This window comes from Melozone crissalis, unplaced genomic scaffold, assembly GCF_028551555.1.
Source record: "Melozone crissalis strain CALT ecotype California unplaced genomic scaffold, PUWL_Pcris_2 ptg000008l_1, whole genome shotgun sequence".
In the NCBI taxonomy this organism is placed as follows: Eukaryota; Metazoa; Chordata; class Aves; order Passeriformes; family Passerellidae; genus Melozone; species Melozone crissalis.
In genome coordinates this window covers 9643647-9665024 of record NW_026535786.1, presented here as the reverse complement: position 1 = coordinate 9665024, position 21378 = coordinate 9643647, and the positions used below count along the sequence as shown (strand labels likewise).

The 21378-nt window shown below is 42.0% G+C and overlaps 1 protein-coding gene across 5 annotated transcripts in view; it reads right to left on the bottom strand.

Annotated features, from left to right (window-relative positions):
- TENM4 (teneurin transmembrane protein 4) overlaps nucleotides 1-21378 on the bottom strand; it is a 590588-nt gene that overhangs the window by 30117 nt on the left and 539093 nt on the right. For all 5 annotated transcript variants that reach the window (XM_054270092.1, XM_054270093.1, XM_054270094.1 and 2 more), the window contains 3 exons: nucleotides 15131-15285; nucleotides 11198-12075; nucleotides 212-384 (listed from right to left, as the gene is read on the bottom strand). In XM_054270092.1, the coding sequence (XP_054126067.1) occupies nucleotides 212-384; nucleotides 11198-12075; nucleotides 15131-15285 (1206 nt within the window). The remainder of the gene's footprint in view (nucleotides 1-211; nucleotides 385-11197; nucleotides 12076-15130; nucleotides 15286-21378) is intronic.

The window sequence follows — 21378 nt, the reverse complement described above, 5'->3', positions numbered from 1 at the left end:
CTGAGAATGGAGCACAAAAACAGCTGCAGAGCACCCACTGTGCTAGGGAATGAGGCTAAGTAGGTGTGAGTGTGTGTCTGTACCAGCATGTGGGGAGCTCTGGTGCACTGAGAATGCAGGTGATTTTTGGCACTGGGATTATCAAGACGACACCTGTTTCCTGATCCATTGTGTGCAGTCTGGTCAGGAAAGGAATGGTGGCCCAACCCACCTTGGAGCAGGGTGTAGAAGGCCCCTGATGCTGACAAATTGGTTGTTATTGTAACATCATCCTTGCTGGAGGTTTCCACCTGGACGTGCACGGAGCTGTCGGTGTCACTGCGGAAGCTGCTCACTTGCCCAGTAGGGAAGGTCACGTTGGTCAGGCGGCCAAAGCTGTCGTATCTGAAAGAGAGAATGTAATGAAGTCAACAGCATCAACAGACGATGAATTATCCTATAAAGTAGAGATCAATTCTTCACCTCATCATCCAGATTTTTCAGAGAGAAAAATGCACTGTCACTCTTTCAGACAGTCTTGATTTTTTTGTCCTCATGAGAAGAAAATCACAGCTTTTAGATGAAGAAATTGAAGTAAAGAATAGAAAAATATTAAATACATATTAGCTTGTACTTCAACAATATTTTTCCAACACTCCTCACACCTGCACCATGCTTCTTGTTTAAAAGAGTAACTTTATTTCCCATCTCCTATGCTGTGGCTTACAGAAAAGCAGTGGCCTGTGAATCCTGTCTAGCAGAACTAGGAATTTCTGAAGCTCACTAACTGATTTGTCTGGTTGTCTCCTGAGCTCAGCAATTTATTTTAATTTTTTTTCTCTATCTAATTTTAAAAAGCTGTATATTAAGGTAGCAGCAAGGACCAGATTGGCCACATCAGATAGAAAATTTCCTTTGTGAACGTGTAGAGTCCTGAGCATAGATGAACCCCCGTGTCTACCTTTTACTGTTTCTAGGACCATATGGAAGGACTGATTTAAAAGTGTAAAAATGCAGACCAGTTTTCACCCCTACTGTGTCCTTGGCCTTTCCAATGAGGAACCACCATAAGCACCATCTGGGAAGGTTTCTGTGATGTGGACACCTGTGTGCCAGGGCCCAGGTAAAATAAGCTTCATACACGCAGGCCCCACAGCAGTTAACAAGCTGGAGGAGTTATTTTTTGGTAAAAAGAAAAACAGACACATGTGTCTAGAGCCCTCCTGAGTTAAGGGAGCAAACACCTCATTATGCCTCCCATCTGTGGCATTACAAAAAGTTTCATAGACCAAAAAAGCTGGCAAGGGACCTTTGCAATGAGGTTATTGCAGCTGAAATGGAGAGCAATAGGTAGCTCTACTGGCTAATCTGTGGAGGGCTGTTGAACCTTCTGATGAGAGGGACCTTCAGGGAAGGGGTATTTAAATAGTTAGTGAGAAACAGAAAAATTCCAGCAAATCAATTAGGGATAAATGTTTGGTTTTTTTCAAGTCCTGCCCACAACTCTTTTAAGAATTATTTATATGAAACTAAGTAGATCGTATTACGAAAATTTATCACTTGGGGATGCAAAGTAAATGGTGGGCACCCTAACAATGGGTGTTCTGAAGAGGATTATAATAAATTGCTTATTGTGTCTACTGAGGATGTGACAGAAAGTAAATGGAAACAATGAAAATTCAGATTAGAAGCTGCAGAACATTTTCAAGGCCTATGGTTGCTCCAAGCAGAGGAACAGACGGGGCACTGGAAACCCCACTGTCCAACTCTCTTAAGAATAAGTTAGAGAAATGTCTTAGAGGGGATCTGGATACAGATGATCAGACCTTGGAGGGAGCAGATGGTTGAGGAGCTCTTGATGCTTTTTTTGGGACTACTCTGAACTAGGGAATAAGAAAATACACCCCCATCTAATAACAAAACCCAGAAACAAAAAAAAAAATCCAAATAGAAGAGGGGAGTGGAGGGAAGGGGAGGTGTGGGGGGAAGGCGGGGCAGGGCAGGGTAGGGCAAGGCAGGGCAAGGCAATGACAAGGTACTCTTGAACTGTAGTTGATGACAGACCCATCAGCAGTCACTGGACTGGCTCTGCGCTATACAGAAAAAAATTTGTCTCCTCTTCCACTTTCATTTTTCCAGATTCAAACACAGTGCTGGTTCGAATCACACTTCACTTTTGAAATATGGTGGCAGTGATTTAATGTGAGGAAGGGCTGGTTGAAAAGATTTTTGCCCAAGGTTAATGCTTGGCTTATAGTGACTAAGTGGGTGAACTCATTGCAAATCTCTGCATCCCTCAGGTTTGGAGAGATCATCACATGAGGCTTTTCTTGCCCACTGAGCAAAAGGGGAGGCAGAAGGATAGAAGAAAGTATTTGCCCTCCACAGTCAGCCTCTCAGTCATGGATTATCCAAGCCTTGCCCTTCCTCTCAGATGTCCTGGCAATCAATCAGCCACTTGTAAAATGGAAAAGAAAGAAGAAAAAAAAAAAAAACCCAAACAAGAAAAGGTTGAAAACAGGACTGCATTGCAGGAGTTTGGCAGAGATCTGTTAAAGCTTTTCCAAGCAGCTAACAGCACACAGCCTGGATCTGAGCTGCATCTCCATGCAAGAGCCAGAACTAAAGTGCTCCCAGTACCAAACAATTTACTCCAGATTTGTGGCTGCCCTGTTTGCACTGAGACAAATGTGCTTTGCTTGTACTGTCTCCAGTCACCTGCACATCTCCTCCTAAACCAGCATGTGAATCTTAAACAGAAACCATCACAGGCAGTCTCTTTACTCCATCTGCTGATACAAGACACAAGGGATATGATTTAGTCTTTCCTCTGAGCAGAGAAAACACTGTTATCACTGAAGGTGTGTTGTGTAATACCCCACATTCCTTCTACCACAACATCAATAGTCCCAGATATACAAATCAGTCTGAACTGTAAGGGTAGAATCAAGTTTGAAAACGTTCTGAAATTTCAGTAAGATGAATCTGAATTTGGCATCTCTGACTTGGTGGATTAGTAGGTGTGAGGGATTTATTTCTATTGCCTCATTTAGATTTTAAAAATAAGCTGCTCCTAAAAGTAAGCCTGATTCACCTCCTGAAAATAATGTCAAAAATCTAGATGTGTTGCACTGAAGTCCAATGGGTAACTTTGGTGTAACAGGGGTATAAAAGGAAGCAGGTCTGCAGGTTCGGGAAATAAGGAGTGCAAAAGCCAGGATGCAGGCAGAGAGCTTGTTCATGTGATAAGTGCTGAGTCAATGTCCTGTGAGTCACAGCTTTTTATCCTAATTGAATGGCACTCAGAAAAATGCTGAGAGTGAGCACAAAACCTTCACTCCATGCAAGTCCTACTTATGTGCTCCCAAGAAAGCCTCAAAACCCTGTGGATACTCAGTTTAACAGCCCCAGCAGCAGCAGACAGCCAACTCTTTATATTCATCAAATCACAGAAATACAAATAGGTTTGGGGTTCAGATCACCTTGTTTCACCCACCTCACCATGGGCCAGGACACCTTCCACAAGATCCCACTGCTCGGAGCCCCATCCAGCCTGGCCTTGAACACATCCAGAGCTGGGGCAGCCAGATCTCCTCTGGGAAACCTGTGCCAGTGCCTCACCACACTCACAGTAAAGAATTTCTTCTTATCATCTACTCTAAAACTGACTCTCATTCAGTTTAAAGCCATTCCCCCTAGTCTTAATGCAGGATGCTCTTATTAAAAGGCAAGCAGTGCCTTTTTATGTAATATTATGCAGTGTAAAAGAAATATTATTTTACATAGTATTTCTGTAGTGCCTTTTTAGCAATATTTTTATAATATTCCTGGACCTCAAGCTTCTAGCACCCTCACAAATGGTTCTCCACCTCTGCTGGGCAAATAAATCATATTTGCAAATATGCAACTGGAGAAACCTGCCAGTAACCTTTCCTTGTGCAAATTAGGCTAAAATAGCAAGAAAAAAAAGAATGAAAAAGCCTGATGGTGCTTAGACCTCTGTGCACACATTCTTCTTGTGAAGTCAAAATGACTAAGTACAATGCACTTAATTTACATGGATACATTTTTACAGGTGTACAAAACTCACAGTACTTCACCAAAAGCAAGGACTCCCATTTGGGACTTTGGATCCTGAGAAGCAAGGCTACTTTTGGACCAGAACAGTCTGGAATGATCTGCTGGTACTGGTTTAAGATGTCTGCAGAAGTACATTAGACTTTTGGCATATCCTTAGTCACCCCATTAACCTTCTTCACAAGGAACTAGGACCATCTGTGTTTTCTGCATGTGCAGGAGCTGCTGCACCTTTTTGCCCAACAGATGGACAGGAACCTGCCAAGGATTGGCTTTGGGGGGGACAGCTTACTGATCTGCAGCTGCAAGAAGATCCTGCCTTAAAAAGGAAGAAAAATGAGAAGATAGAACAATGAGACCATTCCCATTTTTATTATTATTTTTAACTGGTGACAGATGAAATGTAAAATGCTCACGTCCAGACTAAGGCTCCTTTTAGCACTGTGGTGGCAACGCAAACGGAGGTGTGGGAAGCCCATTAGCATGAACACACACAGCATTTTCTTCTTGGCAAGCAGTTCTTCTTCTCTTTTCTGTTTTTACTCAGAACTGGAGCATTTTCCCCCTTTTCCCTGATTTAGCTCACAAACACATACCTGTCACATACCCACAGTCTCCCAGGAATGTGCAGACTTGCACATCCCAGAGATAATATGCTTGACAAGTTAAATGTGCTAGTTCCTTCCACCTCTGCTTTCAGCCCTATAAAGGCCCTTACAGGGCACACCTCAGCTTGGAGAGGAAAAAGCCAAGCAACTGGCTCTTATGTAGCTGCAGGTGTGCTCTGGTATTTGCAGTAACATAAATCTCTCCTAGTCACCTCATTTTGCAGCTAAGCTGCCTAGCCTGTTTCCACAGCATCAGGATTTAGGGCTGGGCCAGTTTTCATCACAGCCTAAGACTTCTGTGTTCTCCAAATGCTCTGAAAGCCCTAGAATTAAGGAAATACTGAAGCATGGGAGTGCACACAGCAGCCACTTGGAGCAATGAATCCATCACCTGCTAACACAGCTGCTGCCTCCCATTCAAACCTGCTGCAAAGCCTCAGCACTTACAATTACAGTGGCAATTATTAGGCCAGCAAAGGAATCCGTTACCATCCATTCCCAATTGGAAACGTACTTAGCTAAGGTTCAATGCACAGAATTAAAATGGTATTTGGTGCTTATGAGGTCTAATTGTTGGCTTGTAAACATTCAGAGCTTTCATTTATCACATTACCATTGTGTAGAGACCTGGACCTTGGGAATTAAAGAGCATCCTTAGTACCATCTATTCAGAAATCAATTTCTTGCCTGGGTTTCTGCATTTCCTCATTTTAGCCTCTTCACATTTCATCAGCCTTTTAAAACACAAGTCAAATAGATCAGAAAAAAACTCACTATAATAATATTGCATTTAGTGCCAAAGTGTCTAAATGGACCTTGCAAACTATATTTTGCATGTGATTATACCAACACCCAGTGCCTCTTAACAAGCTCGCCTCATCCCAATTTTTCAAACAACATTAAACACAACATTAAAAACAAATCTATAACAGACAAACCGATAATACTAAAAAATGCATGAAGGCAAGTCCTCTCCCTAATGACCAAAGACCAGGTTGTGGTCACAGTCTACTGAATTTTCTGACTGCCCAAGAAAGAAGAGGAAGATCTCGTTCTAGCTTTATGATATTCATAATTCCCTTGGTTCTCAACTAATCTTTGCTATCAGGCATGAACTTCAGGGCAGGGCAGTGGCTCAAAATGTGACCTCATGACTTACTGAGGGTACTGGAGAACTGCTATTTTATCATGGCACCTAGTGGAGCTTCACTGCATGTTTGTCAGAGGAACAATATTGAGAATCTCATCATTTTATCACGTAGAAATTGTGGAACAAGTGGAACCAAGAAATCTTGCTAAAAGAGGAGGGAGGAAAAAAAGCCAAAGGTGTTTCTCATACTCCAGTCTGCTGCAGGAGTAGAACAAAACCCTCACTTGAACTACACTAAATCAAATCCTGTAGAACTCTGTGTATGATCTGATAAATCACAGTCACACCGACCAGGGCACTGCCTTTGGCACTAAAAGCTGCTGGTGCTGGGTAGGACCTCTGCTGAGCCCTGGGGGTCACTGGGAAGCCATTCAAGGTCCTCCTGCATGCTCAGTCCAGCTGGCTCCTACCTTCCATCCATTACAGTATGTGAGGTTTGGCAGAGTTTGGTTCTCTGTAAAACAGCCTCCAGTGTTACGGGGTCAAAACTCCCCTTACCACTCATATGAAGACCTGGCTCCATGAGATCCTTTGCCCTCCAGACAACTGTGAGCGACTTCTTGGGTAGTCTGTGAAAAGGTATTGAATTTCTGGGCTTGGCTGGAGCAATGTGTAAGTGTTTGAGTCTGTACGGGAGGAGGCGACCTTCAAAACTAATTGGACACACACAGGACCCAAGTAAAAGAGCCTCATCTGGGCTAAATAATGCATAGAAGGTTTGACTTTGGCTGAGAGGGAAATTGAGTTAATGTACAGTGATAACATCTCAGTGAACTAATCAAGATAATTGCTGTACTCTTGATTTAAACAAATCCATTAATAAGAATTTCCGGATTCTGAAGCAGACAAACAGCAACTGCTAAGAAACTTTGTAAAGGCTGGTAGCAATCTTTTCAGGTCAAGTTAAAAAGCAGCAACAACAAAGCAGCAAGTACTCACACAGCATCCTTTGTCTTTTACTGGAAGAGTGGAACAAGAAGTCATTTCCCTGGCTGAGTTTCCAGATCAACTTCCTTTGCTGCTGATTATCACTGTTACTGTCACCAGTTCAATGGGGAGAAAAGTCTTTAATCCAGTTACTGGACAAGCTGAGCTGCACTGCATTAACTGACAGCTAATGTCAAGCCCACTGCAGGGGCAGGAAAGGTCTATATAATGCTAAAACCCTCAAAGTAGTCATAGACAGGTCTTTGGAGACAGGCTAATTACTGTGGGGAGCTAAGTTTCACTCAAACAAAAAGGGAAACTGCACACCATTATACATTGAGTCTTACTCAGAGCTAAACCTGATAAAACAGGATTGTTAGAGCAGGCTTGGGTGTAGGATGTGTGAAAGGAAGAGCTGTAAGGGCTGTGAGAGCCATTCTCTGAAGCCAGCACCAGTCTCTTTCCCCACAGAAAGGCAGGGACAATGTGCCAGTCCAGCATGAAGCCTTGGAGGACCTGGATTCCCTGGTGTGCCCTAAAGACAGACCTCCAGTACTCCATCAGTACATCCTTCCTCCTTCCCTCCTTTGCAGAGTCATGCCAATGTGCCCACATGTCAGAGCTCTTTGCAGCCTTATGGTAAAGGCTAAGAAATGGCCTGGTACGAACAGCACCTGGAGGAGAACCAGAGATGCTGGCTATGTTGCCTGGAACTAGATGTTCTTGAAGGTCCCTTCCACCCCAAGCCATACTATGATACTGTGATTCCATGATGAACACGTAGTGATGCCACTCTCACAACACCACTGCTCTGTGATGCTGGGTTTCTGATTTATGGTCCTTTGTAGACAGTCAGGTGAAAGATAAATCTTTTGAGGATGTTCTTCATGGTAGAAGAACATGGTGCCACTGGTGCAGTGTAAACTTGCCAGCTGGATTTACTTTACTGTTAACTTTTTAGGCAGCAGTGTCCAGCTTGCCCTGGCACACAAACAACTCTTGTGTGCTGTGAGAAACATGAAACTTTTCCTCAGAGTCAGATTTGATACCGTTATTTCTTTGGCCATGAGCAAAACAGAAATATGAACTTCACCCTTCCCCTCAGTCAGGACTGAAAACTCCTTTAGAGCACCTTCCAGTCACTCATGTTCACAGGAATTCTCTAAACCACTTAAGCCTTCCCAATGTACATTTCTTGCTGTTCTGGCAGACAAACCAATAACATGAAAGTAGTGAATGTTGATTTTATTTGGTTTACACCATCTTCTTCAGCTTCCTTGATAACAAGGAATTTAGACTTCATCCTGCCATGCCTGCACTCATCTCTGCAGCTTGTGTTTCAGTCATGCAAATTCTCTCTCTGGTGAGATTACATTAGAAGAAAGGCATCAGAGTCCTGATCTAAGATACAAAGCAATGGAGAATACACTGCTTTCATGGTTGGTTACTCTACCAGTTAGGTCATCTCAGCCTTAAAAAAATCACACCTTCTTGTCAACTTGAATTTCTCTAGCTTTGCTTTCCAGTTCCATACTCTTCTCAAGCCTTTCTCTGTTAGACTGAGAGTCCCTCTCTAGGCAAGAGCTTTGGCTGACATGTTGTGATCTGGACACTTCCCAGTCTCATTCATGTTGAGATAAATAGATCAAGTCTTTCTTGTTCTCCCCATGAATGAATTTTTTAAGAGTTTTTCTGCCCAGCCTTCAACTTCCACAGTTCTTCATAAACTGCATTTTTATGAGCTGACAATATTAGTCATATCAATGCTGCACAGAGAAAAAATCAGCTTCCTACTAGCCACTACAAGTAGAGTGTGATGAGTAAATGCATTCATTTAGTTTGTCCATCCAAGCAACAAGTTAGACAGATTTGCCATGGAATCATATGAGGATCACACTGAAGACTTGATGCCTTGCTACAACTCTGAGAACTAAGGCTTAGCCCACTTACATGTGTACCCTGGCATCAAGACTGTGCAAGAACATATCTTGTTTAAATGAAACCTACTTTACCAAACAATTGAAATATTTGACTCTTATTTCATATTCAAATTTTATCAGTCCGATTTTATATTCTTTCCCTGGTTACACATACAAAACCTGGACAGAATCAATCCCTCTAAATCACTGATCTGCCTTTCAAGACCCTAGTGGACAGGACAGGACAGGACAGGACAGGACAGGATAGGATAGGATACGATAGGATACGATAGGATACGATAGGATACGATAGGAGAGGGTAAGATGGATGAAAAAGAATAGTCTCCAACTCAAGCATGGAAGATTTAGGCTGAGCATATAAAAAAGCTCTCTAAAAGCAACAATAATACAGGTAAATACATTGTTATCACTAACAATATTTATAAAAAAACTCAGATGACTGACAGGATCCATTTTACCGAACTGTAGACATCTGCAACATAAACATCTGTATCCGAACTCATCATTCTCTACTACCTTTGCAGAGATAAACTTCCAGAATACAACTCTTCTCATCTTAAAGGAAATATCTAACATAACTCATAAGAAACTCTGAATGGGCCCTTTTCTCTCCACCTGCCTGTAAAGGGTGGCTGAAGTAACTAATTCAGATCTAGACTTTCACCCTATAGTTTTATATAGTTGCATCAGAAACTGTCAGGAACAGTTAAACAGACATAAGTGATCACAGGTTTGGATGAGGTATGTCTGAAGGCACAGTCACAATTCTATATTCAGTGATGCTGTGCTATCCTACAGTGCTGACTTGCTCTAGTCAAGATTTTCATAGTCCAGCCACTAGAGAATACTGTCTTCCATTTAGTTCTAAAAAGCTTTCTTATGACTCTTCTGAAGTGCATTAAAGGACCAGAATGATGACTTTCACAAATGCTCTATTTTGTTGGACAGCAAGAAATAATGGATCACTGTTGTAAATATATCCACAGAGCAAGTTGGTTTTGAGCTTCTGTCTCGTTTTATCTCCTTTATATTTTCAGTTGCACTTTAAAATAAAAGATTATGTTTGAGGTATAAATCTGACCATTATTAGCTGTAATATTTAGTTTGCTTCACTGTCTGTGGCTGCATCTGTTTTCAAGCACAGGAACTATTGGGTTCTTTGCAAAAAGAAAATACCTCCTTGATTTAGCACAATGGTCCTGACAATACAGCTGGCTTTCACTCCTGTGGAGAAAAACACCCTCCTTTTCCTCCCTAAGGCCTTTCTCAAGCAAATTCAAAGTAAGAGATGGAGAGTATTAACTTGGATTCACTGAGGAATATTGCTACAGTAATTGCAAACAGAACATTGATAAAATGCTAATAACATTTCAAAAGATTCATCACAGAGTTTCCATCAGTTCTTTTCAAGGCAAGAGCAGGAGCAGTGAGTATTAAGCAAAGAAATTTGAAACTGGGCCTGGAACATTTTAAGGAGAGAACCAAAGCAACCACATATCAACACACAGATATGTGGATTTAGCCAGCTTTCCTTTCCTGAATCTCTTTTTTTCTTAGCAACTTTTTTGTTTATCATCTTGGGAACTGCCTATTCCATCCAAATTGGATTCTTACAATGGGTCTATTATTATGGCAGCTGAACACTTCCATGTAACCAGTCAAACCATGTGGGAAATGATGCACTTAAAGGGGCATTTCAAACAGGTTACACTTGTAAATAAAAATTAAATTAAGGAAGAGGGAGGGGAAAGGGCTCTCAACAACAGGATGAATCCTTCTAGGTGCCCTTCACCCAGTTATCTATCTTTGTCCTTTTTTATATCAGAAATGTGTTTGCTTCACAATATTTAAAAGCAGGAAATTGCTAACAGCAGTACAGAGAAGAAGTACAAATATTCAAGATACTGCCATCTCTGAGTTTTTCAATGCATCCTATCTTCTCTCTGCTTAAAAACTCTTTGGGGATAGTCTTGAACAGTTCCAAGACTACTTTTAAAGCTTAGTGAGGCAAATTGCAACAGGAGGAATTGAGCAGTCCATTAATTACAGAATTGTTTCCAGAGCAAGCTCTCATTAGTCATTGCCCGTTGTCATTCTACACCAGACACTTCAAACAGGCTCAACAAAGACACTGCAGCATAGGAGGTAGGTGAAAAGCTGTGAAAAAAGGGGCTCTGATGGAACTTTCATACTTCCAAGGCTTTCAAAGCCAAGAAAAATTCTCTGACACACAACCTAAATCTCCAGTCCTGACTACAGTTAAGGAGAACCAGGTGTCCAAATTACTTAGAAAAACTCAGCAGAAATTCTATTTGACTTGACTTGGTAGAGGGAGCTTATTCAAGCACTAATGCACCTACTGCCAGTATCTAGTGTTTGCATGAAATCCAATACTCTCTGTTCGGGCCATTTTATTTGCACAATAATTCTGATCAGGGAATTAAATTCTACCAACCTTGCATGGTTCAGAGAACACACAATGAAGTCAGCAGCGCCAATATCCATAAAATACTTACTCATAAAATGTTGTCCAGCCATTTTCATTGCTTTTAGTGGCAAGGAGACCAGAGTTGCCGTGGTAAGTCATCATGGCTACTTCATGCCCCTGTGTTGTTACACTCTTGAGTGCACTGTTGGTACCAATTGTGACCCAGTAGACTTGGCCATCGGGCACCACCAGCCAGAGGGGCATCCCTGTGGAATCTCTTCGGATGTTGACTAAGTTGCCATTATTGTCAGTGATCAGGGTTATATCTCCGTCTCCAGAATAAGTAAAATTGTAAAGATAATCTCCAGTGGTAAGGCTCTGAGTATAAAGGTGCTTCCCACTGGTGTCAAACAAGTAGAGTTCCTGATCTATGGGTGAGGATAACTCATAGAGATTTTGTGTGTTGAGGAAGGGTTTGTTTTTCCGAATGAAGCGGATTCGGATGTTCCCCAGGTCGGCGACGTACAGCTCCCCGTCGGCACACACGGCGAGGGAGGAGGGCGCGTTGAGCTTGGCGTCCTTGGCGTAGCCGTCGTCCCCCGAGAAGCAGTCACAGTTGGCATCGTTCTTGCAGTCGCAGCTGCTTGGGGCGCCGGCGACCAGGGAGATCTCCCCACTGGTGGTGACCTGCCTGATGCGGTTGATCTTCTTCTCGTCGGTCTCAGCGATGTACAGCACCCCGTTGTGGGACACGGCCAGGGCGGTGGCGGACTCCAGCGTGGCGTGGATTGCCACCTTGCTGAGGAGAAAGTGATCCATGCCTGGCACCTGGCAGTGCATGGGCCTCCCCGCCACGATGCGCACTTGGTGGTTCTCAGAGATCTGCAGCACAACGTTGTTGTCGAGGACATAGAGCGAATTATCCATGGGATTCACTGCCAGATCTGTAGGCCATTCTAGACGAACCTTTATGGTAAAAAACCACAAGGGAACTTTTATAGCAAGACATTTTTCTAGTGCACGATTGCTATAAATCAATCACAATGAGGATGGAATCAACATGGATTAAAGGGGGAATGGGTGAAAAACCCCACAACTAATTATTACTTGATAGGTGGCGATAGAGGATTTAACCTGCTGTGAGCAAGGGGGCCTAGCTCCTGGGCACGTGAAGCAGTCACAGGGAGACACCCACACTCTGCACTGGAACATTGGTGGGAACAGGATGATGGACAGAGGCAAACCATTCCACGATTTTCCCTCTCCAGCTTTTTGAACTGTTGGAAGCTGGGCCTCATAGCAGAGACCTGGGACCGTAAATTTTGCTGTGTGAAGTGTTATGAAATCAGACACATAGAACAGTGATTCTTTTACTAAAGGATTTTTCACACAAGTGGCTGAACTCCTCTTGGTAAATGACAAGGAGGGATAGACACAAAACTGGCAGCTATGCCAGCATGTGTGAATAGCTGTTATAACCTATGGTTTTCTGCTTTATGCTGCAAAAATGCAGAATAGCAATTCACAGGAAACTCAGGCAATTTCAGTTCATGGAATAGAATACTTGTGCCTTCATGGTGATTTTCACATTTTGTTTTAGCATAATGGAAAAATGGGTTCAGGAGTGACATTTCCCAGTTCTACACTGATAATCCACTAAAACAGTGACTGGCAACACCACAAGTGAGTAAAAACTAGAATGACTTCATTTCTAGCTCTGCTCCTGCAATACACTCTTTTCAAGTGTGTCTTCTCTTTTAGTTGCTAAACCTAAAAAATGCTTACCAACAGAATTCAGAACTTTTTTTTTGGTAAAAAACTCCAAGTTGTGCATTTTTGATTATTTTATTTTATTTCAGGTGTATATAGTAAAAAAATTGGTCTTGTGCTGATGGGAACCTATCCATTCCAGTATAGTTTCTTTGTTTTGAACCTTCTTTTCCCACCATCCATCTCCATTGCTGCTTCTTCTCATTTGTCTGATGTGACTAAGTTTAGAGGAGTATTTTGTAACCTTATTGGAAGGAGGAGTGGATGCCAGTAGCCTCAGGTCCATGAAACCATCTTTCACTGTGATTTTACTTAAAACTGAGTAAGGAGAGACCAGGTAAGATTCAGGAACACAGGAAATTTCTATTTTTAACGCCTGTAGTTCAACATCTCTGCTACAGCAATGCTTTATTTTGATGCTCCTATATGCCTTTTCAGCATTTATTTTAAAGGATCAGATGTAAGGTATTTAGTTCATTTGTGTCTTCTAACGCTTGAGTGCGTGAGGCTTATTTTCATTGCTAAGCAGTTTGCTGAGCTCTGTCTACTCTGGTTCTCTGCTTGCAAAATCTCCTTCCTTTTCTCAGCTCCTGGCCTATTTTAACCCTTCTTGTAGTAAAACATTATAGCCTGTGGTTTTCTCTTTAATAATTCATGCCTCCATCCCTTCCAGTGGTCTTTAAGCTCTGCAGTCTTCAGTTAGCATCAAGAGCTGAGTTTATTCTGAACTGACAAGGGAATTTTCAATTTCTTAAAAACCATTCCTTGTCAACAGTGGCAGCTAAATATTTCATGTCCCAGGCAGCCTCAGGGACCTGGCAGAAAGGACCCTTCTATCTGCTGTAAATGATGAAAAGCTGCTTCCCAAGCTGGATTTTATTTTTTAATTAAGCTTGTATTCAGTATGTTTCTCTACAACAGGAGTGGTTAATCTGCCAATCCCAGTATAGGTTAATCTAAAAATGGTTCCTGTCATTTTATGACAGGAAAAAAAAAAGAGTCTTCAGCTGATACATGTTCATCTCAGAAGTGTTTGAACATGACACTGGTTTACATAGAAACTACGTAACCTGGAAGTAAATAATTTCTAAAGTCTGATTATACAACTGTCTTCTGCTAACTGACCCTGAAATTCACATGAAGAAAAAATTATGCCTGTAAGATGAGAAACATACTACAAGGTGGCCTTTAACCATCAAAATTTCCCTTCTATAGAAGGCAGAAAAACTTTTAAAGTCATAATTTCAGCTTGTTCATAAATTACAGACAGTGGGAGCCAGTTGCAAGGAAGCAAGAATAATCTTTTCAAATTAGAGGGAAAAAACAAGAATAGATTCCATATGGGAGCATGGAAATTATCTAGGTAGTTACAAAAAGGAAACCCCACTGACATCTATTGTGGCTGAATAACAGTACTTAGCCCTCCAGCTATGATCTATATTTTCATAGGAGAGGACAACATTCCTGCAGGCAGGCAAACAACAAGTGGCACAAAGGTTTCAAAGGACACTGTCCTAAACTGGCACAATTTGACAAGTTGGCCAGTGCCACACAAAACGGAGTGCTGGGCTGTAACAGATTTCTCTTCTGCACCATCCAGCAGTAAAGCAATCAAAATCAAAATGAGATTTCCTCTTCTTTTTTTCTCTCCACCTTGAAGCCGCAGGACTTAAAAGCCCAGCATGATGGTAGCTGCAACCAATTTGCAATCTGATGTGATTCAAGATTCTTGTTTTCCTGCTGTTGCTAATTTTGGCACCATATCCTCCAATCAGTATTTCCTATGTTAATTTGATTCAGGTCTAAAATTGTGCTGGGCCAAATTAGGATGAGGAGAAGAAAAGAAAAAAACCTGTGATTAGCTAAGATGTTATAATGGAGCATGGCATATAGTCCCTGGCATATAGCGAGACACGATGGTAACAAAACCTGCCTTCCCAGGAATCTGTGCCTTCCCACTGACTGGAAACTCTGAAAGAAGTCAGTTGTGTGGCTGGGACATCTTCAAAAATTTCACCCCCAAAAATCTATGAGTTAGGGCAGTCAAGTCTTTCCTTCTGTCCTTCCTTCTGTCTTTAGTGGCTAATTCTTTTATAATCTGGTCAATTTTATACCATAAACTATGTAGAAAGCAACTCTCCTTAAGCCCTTACCTCTTTGTCAGACCTGCTGGAGAAGCACATAGACATGCAGATAAGGGTGAAGGTGCAGGCCTGCATTCTGTAAAAACAAAACCAAACCACTGTCTTACCTGAGAAATGTCCATAACAGAGTCACAGCTGAGAGGCCGAGCAGATGTCAAGTCATTGGAACCCAACACAGTGGAGATTATTCCATTCTGATCAATCCTCCTAATCATGGTGCCATCCACAAAGTAAATCAGCCCAAACTTGTCCACGGTGATGCCTGGAAAGGATCAAAGAAAGACAGTCAGAAAGTGATGGCAGCCTGACACGAGAGCAATATATCTGAAGGCATTCCAAATGGATGAGAGGAGAGCTGGGCATGTTGGAGTCCTGGTTATCAAGAGCTTTGAGCTGGCAGCATTCCATGGAAGGTACTTTTCAATGCAATTCAGAAATCCCTGCTCACTCCCGGAAAAGGGCATGGCATTCGGTGAACTGCTGAAATGAAAAGGTTTCCTAATAACTGCGTGTCTTGCATGATCAGGAACCTGGTTTTATTGCTCATGGTATGAATGGTAAGCCATGCACATAAAAATGTTACACTGATGAATCTTTCAAAAATGGCAATAAAAAAAGACTGTGAAAGGTCCATCAGGTCAATCAAATTCCAGAGGGATAAATGAGAAAGGGTTTTCCCTGGGATAATGCTACTAATATACAGTGTTTCACCTGATTCTGAACTCTGCAAGTGATTAATTTCATTGCTCAAACCTCCTTTGTAGACATACTCCTGTCAGTGGATTTGAGGTCTGCTGACAGCAGTTACAGGCTGCTGATCTCATTTCTTGCCCTGCAGATAGTGCTCTACACTTTCCACCTCATAACAGTCTATGAGTGTGGTCATTCTAATTTTACATACCAGAAAATTACCAGATAAGGCAATTCTCACAAGGGCACAGAGAAAGGTCATGACTGAGGCAGGAGTAAGAAGTTAGGGGCTCTATTTACCTCCTCTTTGTGCATGTATAAATTAAAATAACTCCACAGTCATTCACCTCATATACTCTATAGAGGCAGAATGTTACCCAGCATAATATTTGAGTGTGTTAAAGACACTACAAGCTTGTAAAGAAACAGAAAAAGAATGTAGAGGCCTGTAACAATTTTTTTTTATGCAAGTGAAAATTCTGCTTGAAATATATGAATATTAGGATCTTCCTGTTTGGTTTCTTTTGCTTTCAGGGTTAACAATCACTTGGCAAAAAGCAGACATCTGCACTGTGCATCTAAGCAAGTATCTGAAACTATTCCAATCAGTGGAGAGAGAAATCTACTTTGAAAGTGTAATTTGTATCACCCTAAAGCCCATATCCCCAAGACACTATACAAATCCTACTGGAAATACCTTTTCCTCCCATTTGACTATGAAAGCATTCTACAGCAAATATCTCTAAAGAAAACATTTATATTGTAGACAGATTAAATTACTGAGCTGAATTCTCACTAGACTGTCTCTTTGGCTGTCATCTTGGTGACAGAAATGATGGAAATTCTAGTTCAGATAGAAAGCTTAGAGAATGTTTGAGGAGTGATCAGACCTTGCGTTCCTCCAAAATGCTGTGTTGCAGCCAGATCCCCTTATTTGAAACATCTACACTCTCAGTCTCCATCCACTGTGAACTCTGCTGTGAAGTGCAGATGCAGCAGTTCACAGATCAAAAATTCTAGATTTTCATAGAGTAGGGACTAATCCTCTGATTGTTTTGGCAACTAAAATCATGGCCTTCAGCCAGCACTGTAAGTATTGCATGGGCTGGAAGCCACGGAGGTAGGTGATATGTGGAAGAACATAGCAGATTTGATTATAAGGAAATCCACAGAAGATAATCTCGCCTGGCAGAAAAACATTAGGACTAAGTCATTGTTTGAGAGAAAGAACAAACTTCTGCATTGAGCTGAGATAAAGGAAGGGATTCAGACATGGTTGCAACCTGTTGATTACAAGTCAATGAGGAGTCAGAAAACTGGTGTTTCTGATCACTGAGTGGAATGGGAGCTGTGTATTATTGCCAGGAGGCAAAACCAGCATTTTCTTTACTTCTTCACAGCATCACCCTGTTTGAAGGGCATCACTTTGACCTGGATCAGATATTTGATCATCAGAGCTGTGTGGTTTCAGAATAGCCTCTACGGCAGTAAGGAAAAATATTACTTGCTGCTTTTAAGATGAAGTTCATTAATTTTGGAGGGGATTATATAGCAGGATTGCTGAGATAACGCATGACAGGACTGAATGACCTAAAAGATTGCTTCTAGTCCTACACTAATACCTGTGTTGAATTCATGCCAAAGACTCATCTTTGCAGGGCCATGAAACAAGAGTCTCAAAGAGGGGCACAAGGTAACTGTTGAACATCAGAATTTACTAAGAATAGTGAGACACTGGCAAAAGTTTCCCAAATAAATTGTGGCTGCCCCATCCCTGGAATTGTTCAATCACAGGTTGGATGGGGTTTGAGTAAACTGGTCTAGTGGAAGGTGTTCCCCCTCAGGGTGGGTAGAAACTAGATGGTCTTTATCCTCCCTGCCAATCCAAACCATTCTATGATCTGATGAATGCTATGGGAGAAGCCACAGTAGTGGTGGCCATTTATTCTCACTGTAAATATAAACACATCACTTGTATTTAAACACTTTGGTAAATGCTTGCAGACGGATCTGATGGGATAAGCGTCAATATCTCACTGGCATCCATGCCTTTCAGGAAGCTATCTTTACCTGTCATGAGATTTGTCAGCACTATGCTCTCTTCAATGGATCCATCCAAGATACTGGCATGTCACCTGTCACTGTCATCTGCTGTTGAGGGTCTCTGCTCCTCTTAATTATTTTGCCTACTGAGTGTCAAGTTCTTTCAAGTTTGCTGGTATTTGCTTAAAAACCAACAACTAAGCTCTTTAAGCAATATGGCAGACATGCTTTTTTTTGGAAGAGGCATGATAGAAGGTTCAGTTGATCTTAATTGGCTTTTGTCAAGCACTGAAAAGAGTCTCTTACCTATTCCTTGGTTCACAACAAGTATTTTTCCGGGTGCCTGTCCATTACTGTGTGTGACAAGCCAAAAGCCAGTGAAGGGTGGCAGGCTGGATAATGCGATTTTCAATGAGGCAGAATTTTCTCCCTTAGCTAGTTCCATATGTATTGGATTGGACTTATCAGCAGTGTTTGCTGGCAGTGGCTCACTGTGTGCAGTGCTGAGGTTTGATGGCTGGTCTGATTACCCAGTTACAATAATAATAACCTGGATGCACTGTGGCCTTCGAGCCAGCTCTGATCAGCTGATAGGGCACAACTTTATTTTGCATTTCAGCTTAGACAAAGAGCTTGCACACCCAGGTAAGTGGAAGTGGGATAGCAAAGTTACCACTTATCACTCTGCTCCAGAGCAATGGTACGTGTATGTGCTCTTATCACCGAACACTTCTCTGCTTATCCCTCTTTCATAATGGCTAAGCAATCTCAATTGCCTCACATTTCCTGAGATGTTCTGTAGGGCAGCAGAGTTTGCAGTTTGTAAAATCCCCAAATTCCCACTTGCACACATTCCTTACATGGCAGCTGCTCCAATCCCTTCCTGATTTTGCTAAGTGTCTCGGAATCAAAACTAATTCTAGAGAAGAGCCCTGCTATCCCACAGACAAGTGTCTTTGGATGGATGACTTCTGTGAAAAGGGAAAGAAGCATCTCATGTATGCTTTGCAGCAGATTGTAGAGGTTAGGTTGGACCTTTCTGTTTCCTCTCTGATATAGGCACAGTTCCAGCGCTGGGAGCTGGCTCCTGCAAACAGGCACAGAAATGGGTAATTCACATGTTATGCGTGTTAAGCCCAAGGCCTTGGCTTGCTTTGGCAGAAGGCTCCTCTCATGTTTCCATAGGAACATAAGGGAATTACAGCCTCTCAGCATATAGCTCCAAGTTCAGCCTCTCAGTTACTGAGAGGAAACAGCTGCTGCCACTACCCAGGTAGCATTGCAGATCCAAACCTTAAGTTCTGAGATATGAAACACATACGCTATGAAATCGTGCTGGCTCCCCTTGCATAAGCAGAGATCTCTCACAAAACAAGGGCTTGTAGCACCACGTGCATCTCACCAGTGAGCTGTGCTGATAGAAAGTTGATGCGATGACATTTGCTTGAAATGTCAGGACCTTGTAGCATGAAGAGGTGACAGCACAAGGTCATGCTGCAAATAGCTACTGGGACATGGTGAGTTTCTTGTAGAAGATAAACCACTAAAAGTGATTGCATGGTGCATATAGCTCTAGTTAGGAAAAGAAAAAGGGGAAAACCCTTTTCACTGAAAAACAAGGTGCTTAAAAGAAATCCAAATTTGGACCTTTCTTGTCTGACTGGATGCTGAATGACTGAGTAATAAAATGGCAGATCAAAATCAATGACAGTAAGTACAGAAGAATTCACAAGGGAACGAGAAAGCCTAACTACCCTTATACACTGACAATCTCAAAAAGAGCACATAGGAAAAAGATTCTGGAATTCCTGTGAAAAGTTTTCTGCTAAGATCAGTTTTGTGCTATGCAGGGTCAAGAAGGGAACCACAAGACAGCAAGGAATTAGCAAAGAAACAGAAAAAAAACAACAAAACAGTGGCTTGGCCTTAAAAGGACCATTCTCTTTCATGACCTGGCTAAAGAAATTGTGAAAATTATTAGCACAGGGTGCCTGGAAGAACAAAACTAGGTGTTCAGAAAGGTTTCTTAGCCAATTGATGCTAATATATTAAGCACAGGTCTGGTGCAACTTCTTCAGAAATTCCCCTAAATACTGATGATTAGCATCTGGAATGTTAGCACAGGAAGACCACATTGCCCCTGTCCCTAAGTGTCTTCTGGCCAGAGTAAGGGACAAGAAATTTTGTTCAGTCAGCTTCTGGTCTTTCCCAAAATGGTCCTATTATTATCTGACCATATAAATGTTAACAGATTGTGGAGGGTTGCTTTCCTCAATTAGTTCTGTCGAACTCTTCAACACTTAGAGAACAACTGAGATTTTGTTTACACATTCAGCAGGGCAGAGTGAAAGAACCAATCTGTCCCCAAATTAATTACTTCATTTCACATTGGTGTTATGGTGCTAAATGAATGAGATGTCCCCTCTCTCCCCACGTGCCTTCTGAAACCTCCTTTCTATTGTGTCAGACTTGTCACTGCAATCTCTCTTAATTGCAAGCTCCTTGGTAATTTGTCTGCCACAACATTTTCCCGAGAAGAACCAATGGTGAGTACTCAGATGAAAAGAAATGCTCTGACAAGCTGGAGTTTTAATTTTTCTTTAGATTGCTTGTAGAAGAGGATCATTATTAGCAGATGATAATTAGGAAGTGGTAACACTTTAATTTGCAAGGATATATTGAAATTCATTAGCATCTGAAAGCTTTGCTGTGCTCTGTGGCAAATGAATTGGACAGATCAGACTGGCTCCTAATAGCTGTAATAAATACCCTGACCAAACCACTGCCACCCCTACTTCATCTGTGGATCTATCTGTCCTGTGTTTCTGTAGCCTACCTTTATTAAACAAGCCAAAGATGGCTAAAGTGTGAAACTCCTGGAGGGTTTTACCCCTTCTAATGTCTTTTCTAAGCTAATGGTCTAAAAGGAGTTCTTCCTTCACTGGAGTGAGACAAGAACCTCTGTCCAGAAGGTATTTCAGAGAAATGTCAATACAAGGGATAATGGTTCTGAACTAAAACAGGGTGGATTTAGATTATATATTAGAAAGAAATCCTTTCCTGTGAGTGACTGGCACTGGTTGACCAGAGAGGCTGTGGATGCTCATCCCTGGAAGTGTTCAAGGCCAGGCTGGATGGGGCTCTGAGCAACCTGATTTAGTGAAAGGCATCCCTGCCCATGGCAGTGGGGCTGGAACTGGATGGTCTTTGAAGGTCGCTTCCAACCCAAAGCATTCTATTCAAAGCATTCCCTCTGAACTCAAGGGAGCTGAGGTGAAAGCTGGAGGAAGTGATCAAAACAATGGGGAAAAGTCTGCTGCTCTGAATGTGCAGAACCATTCTGAACAGTATTTGCTGTGGTGGGGGCCTCACTCTTCAGGCTATCAGATCCAGGAGAAGACCACAACTCCCAGAATGTGGTTCATCCCACCTTGAACACGTGCATAGTCACAGAATGAACCACCTTCAGGGTACTAGCTTCTTTCCACTGTGAAGAGACCCAAAAAAACCTACTTAGACCAGACGCTTGACTGGTCCAAGGGACTAAAGATATATGCAAAGGCATATAATGACAGCTTGCGATTATTTCTCCAGTCTTAATGAATTGCTGGTTTTCATCTGG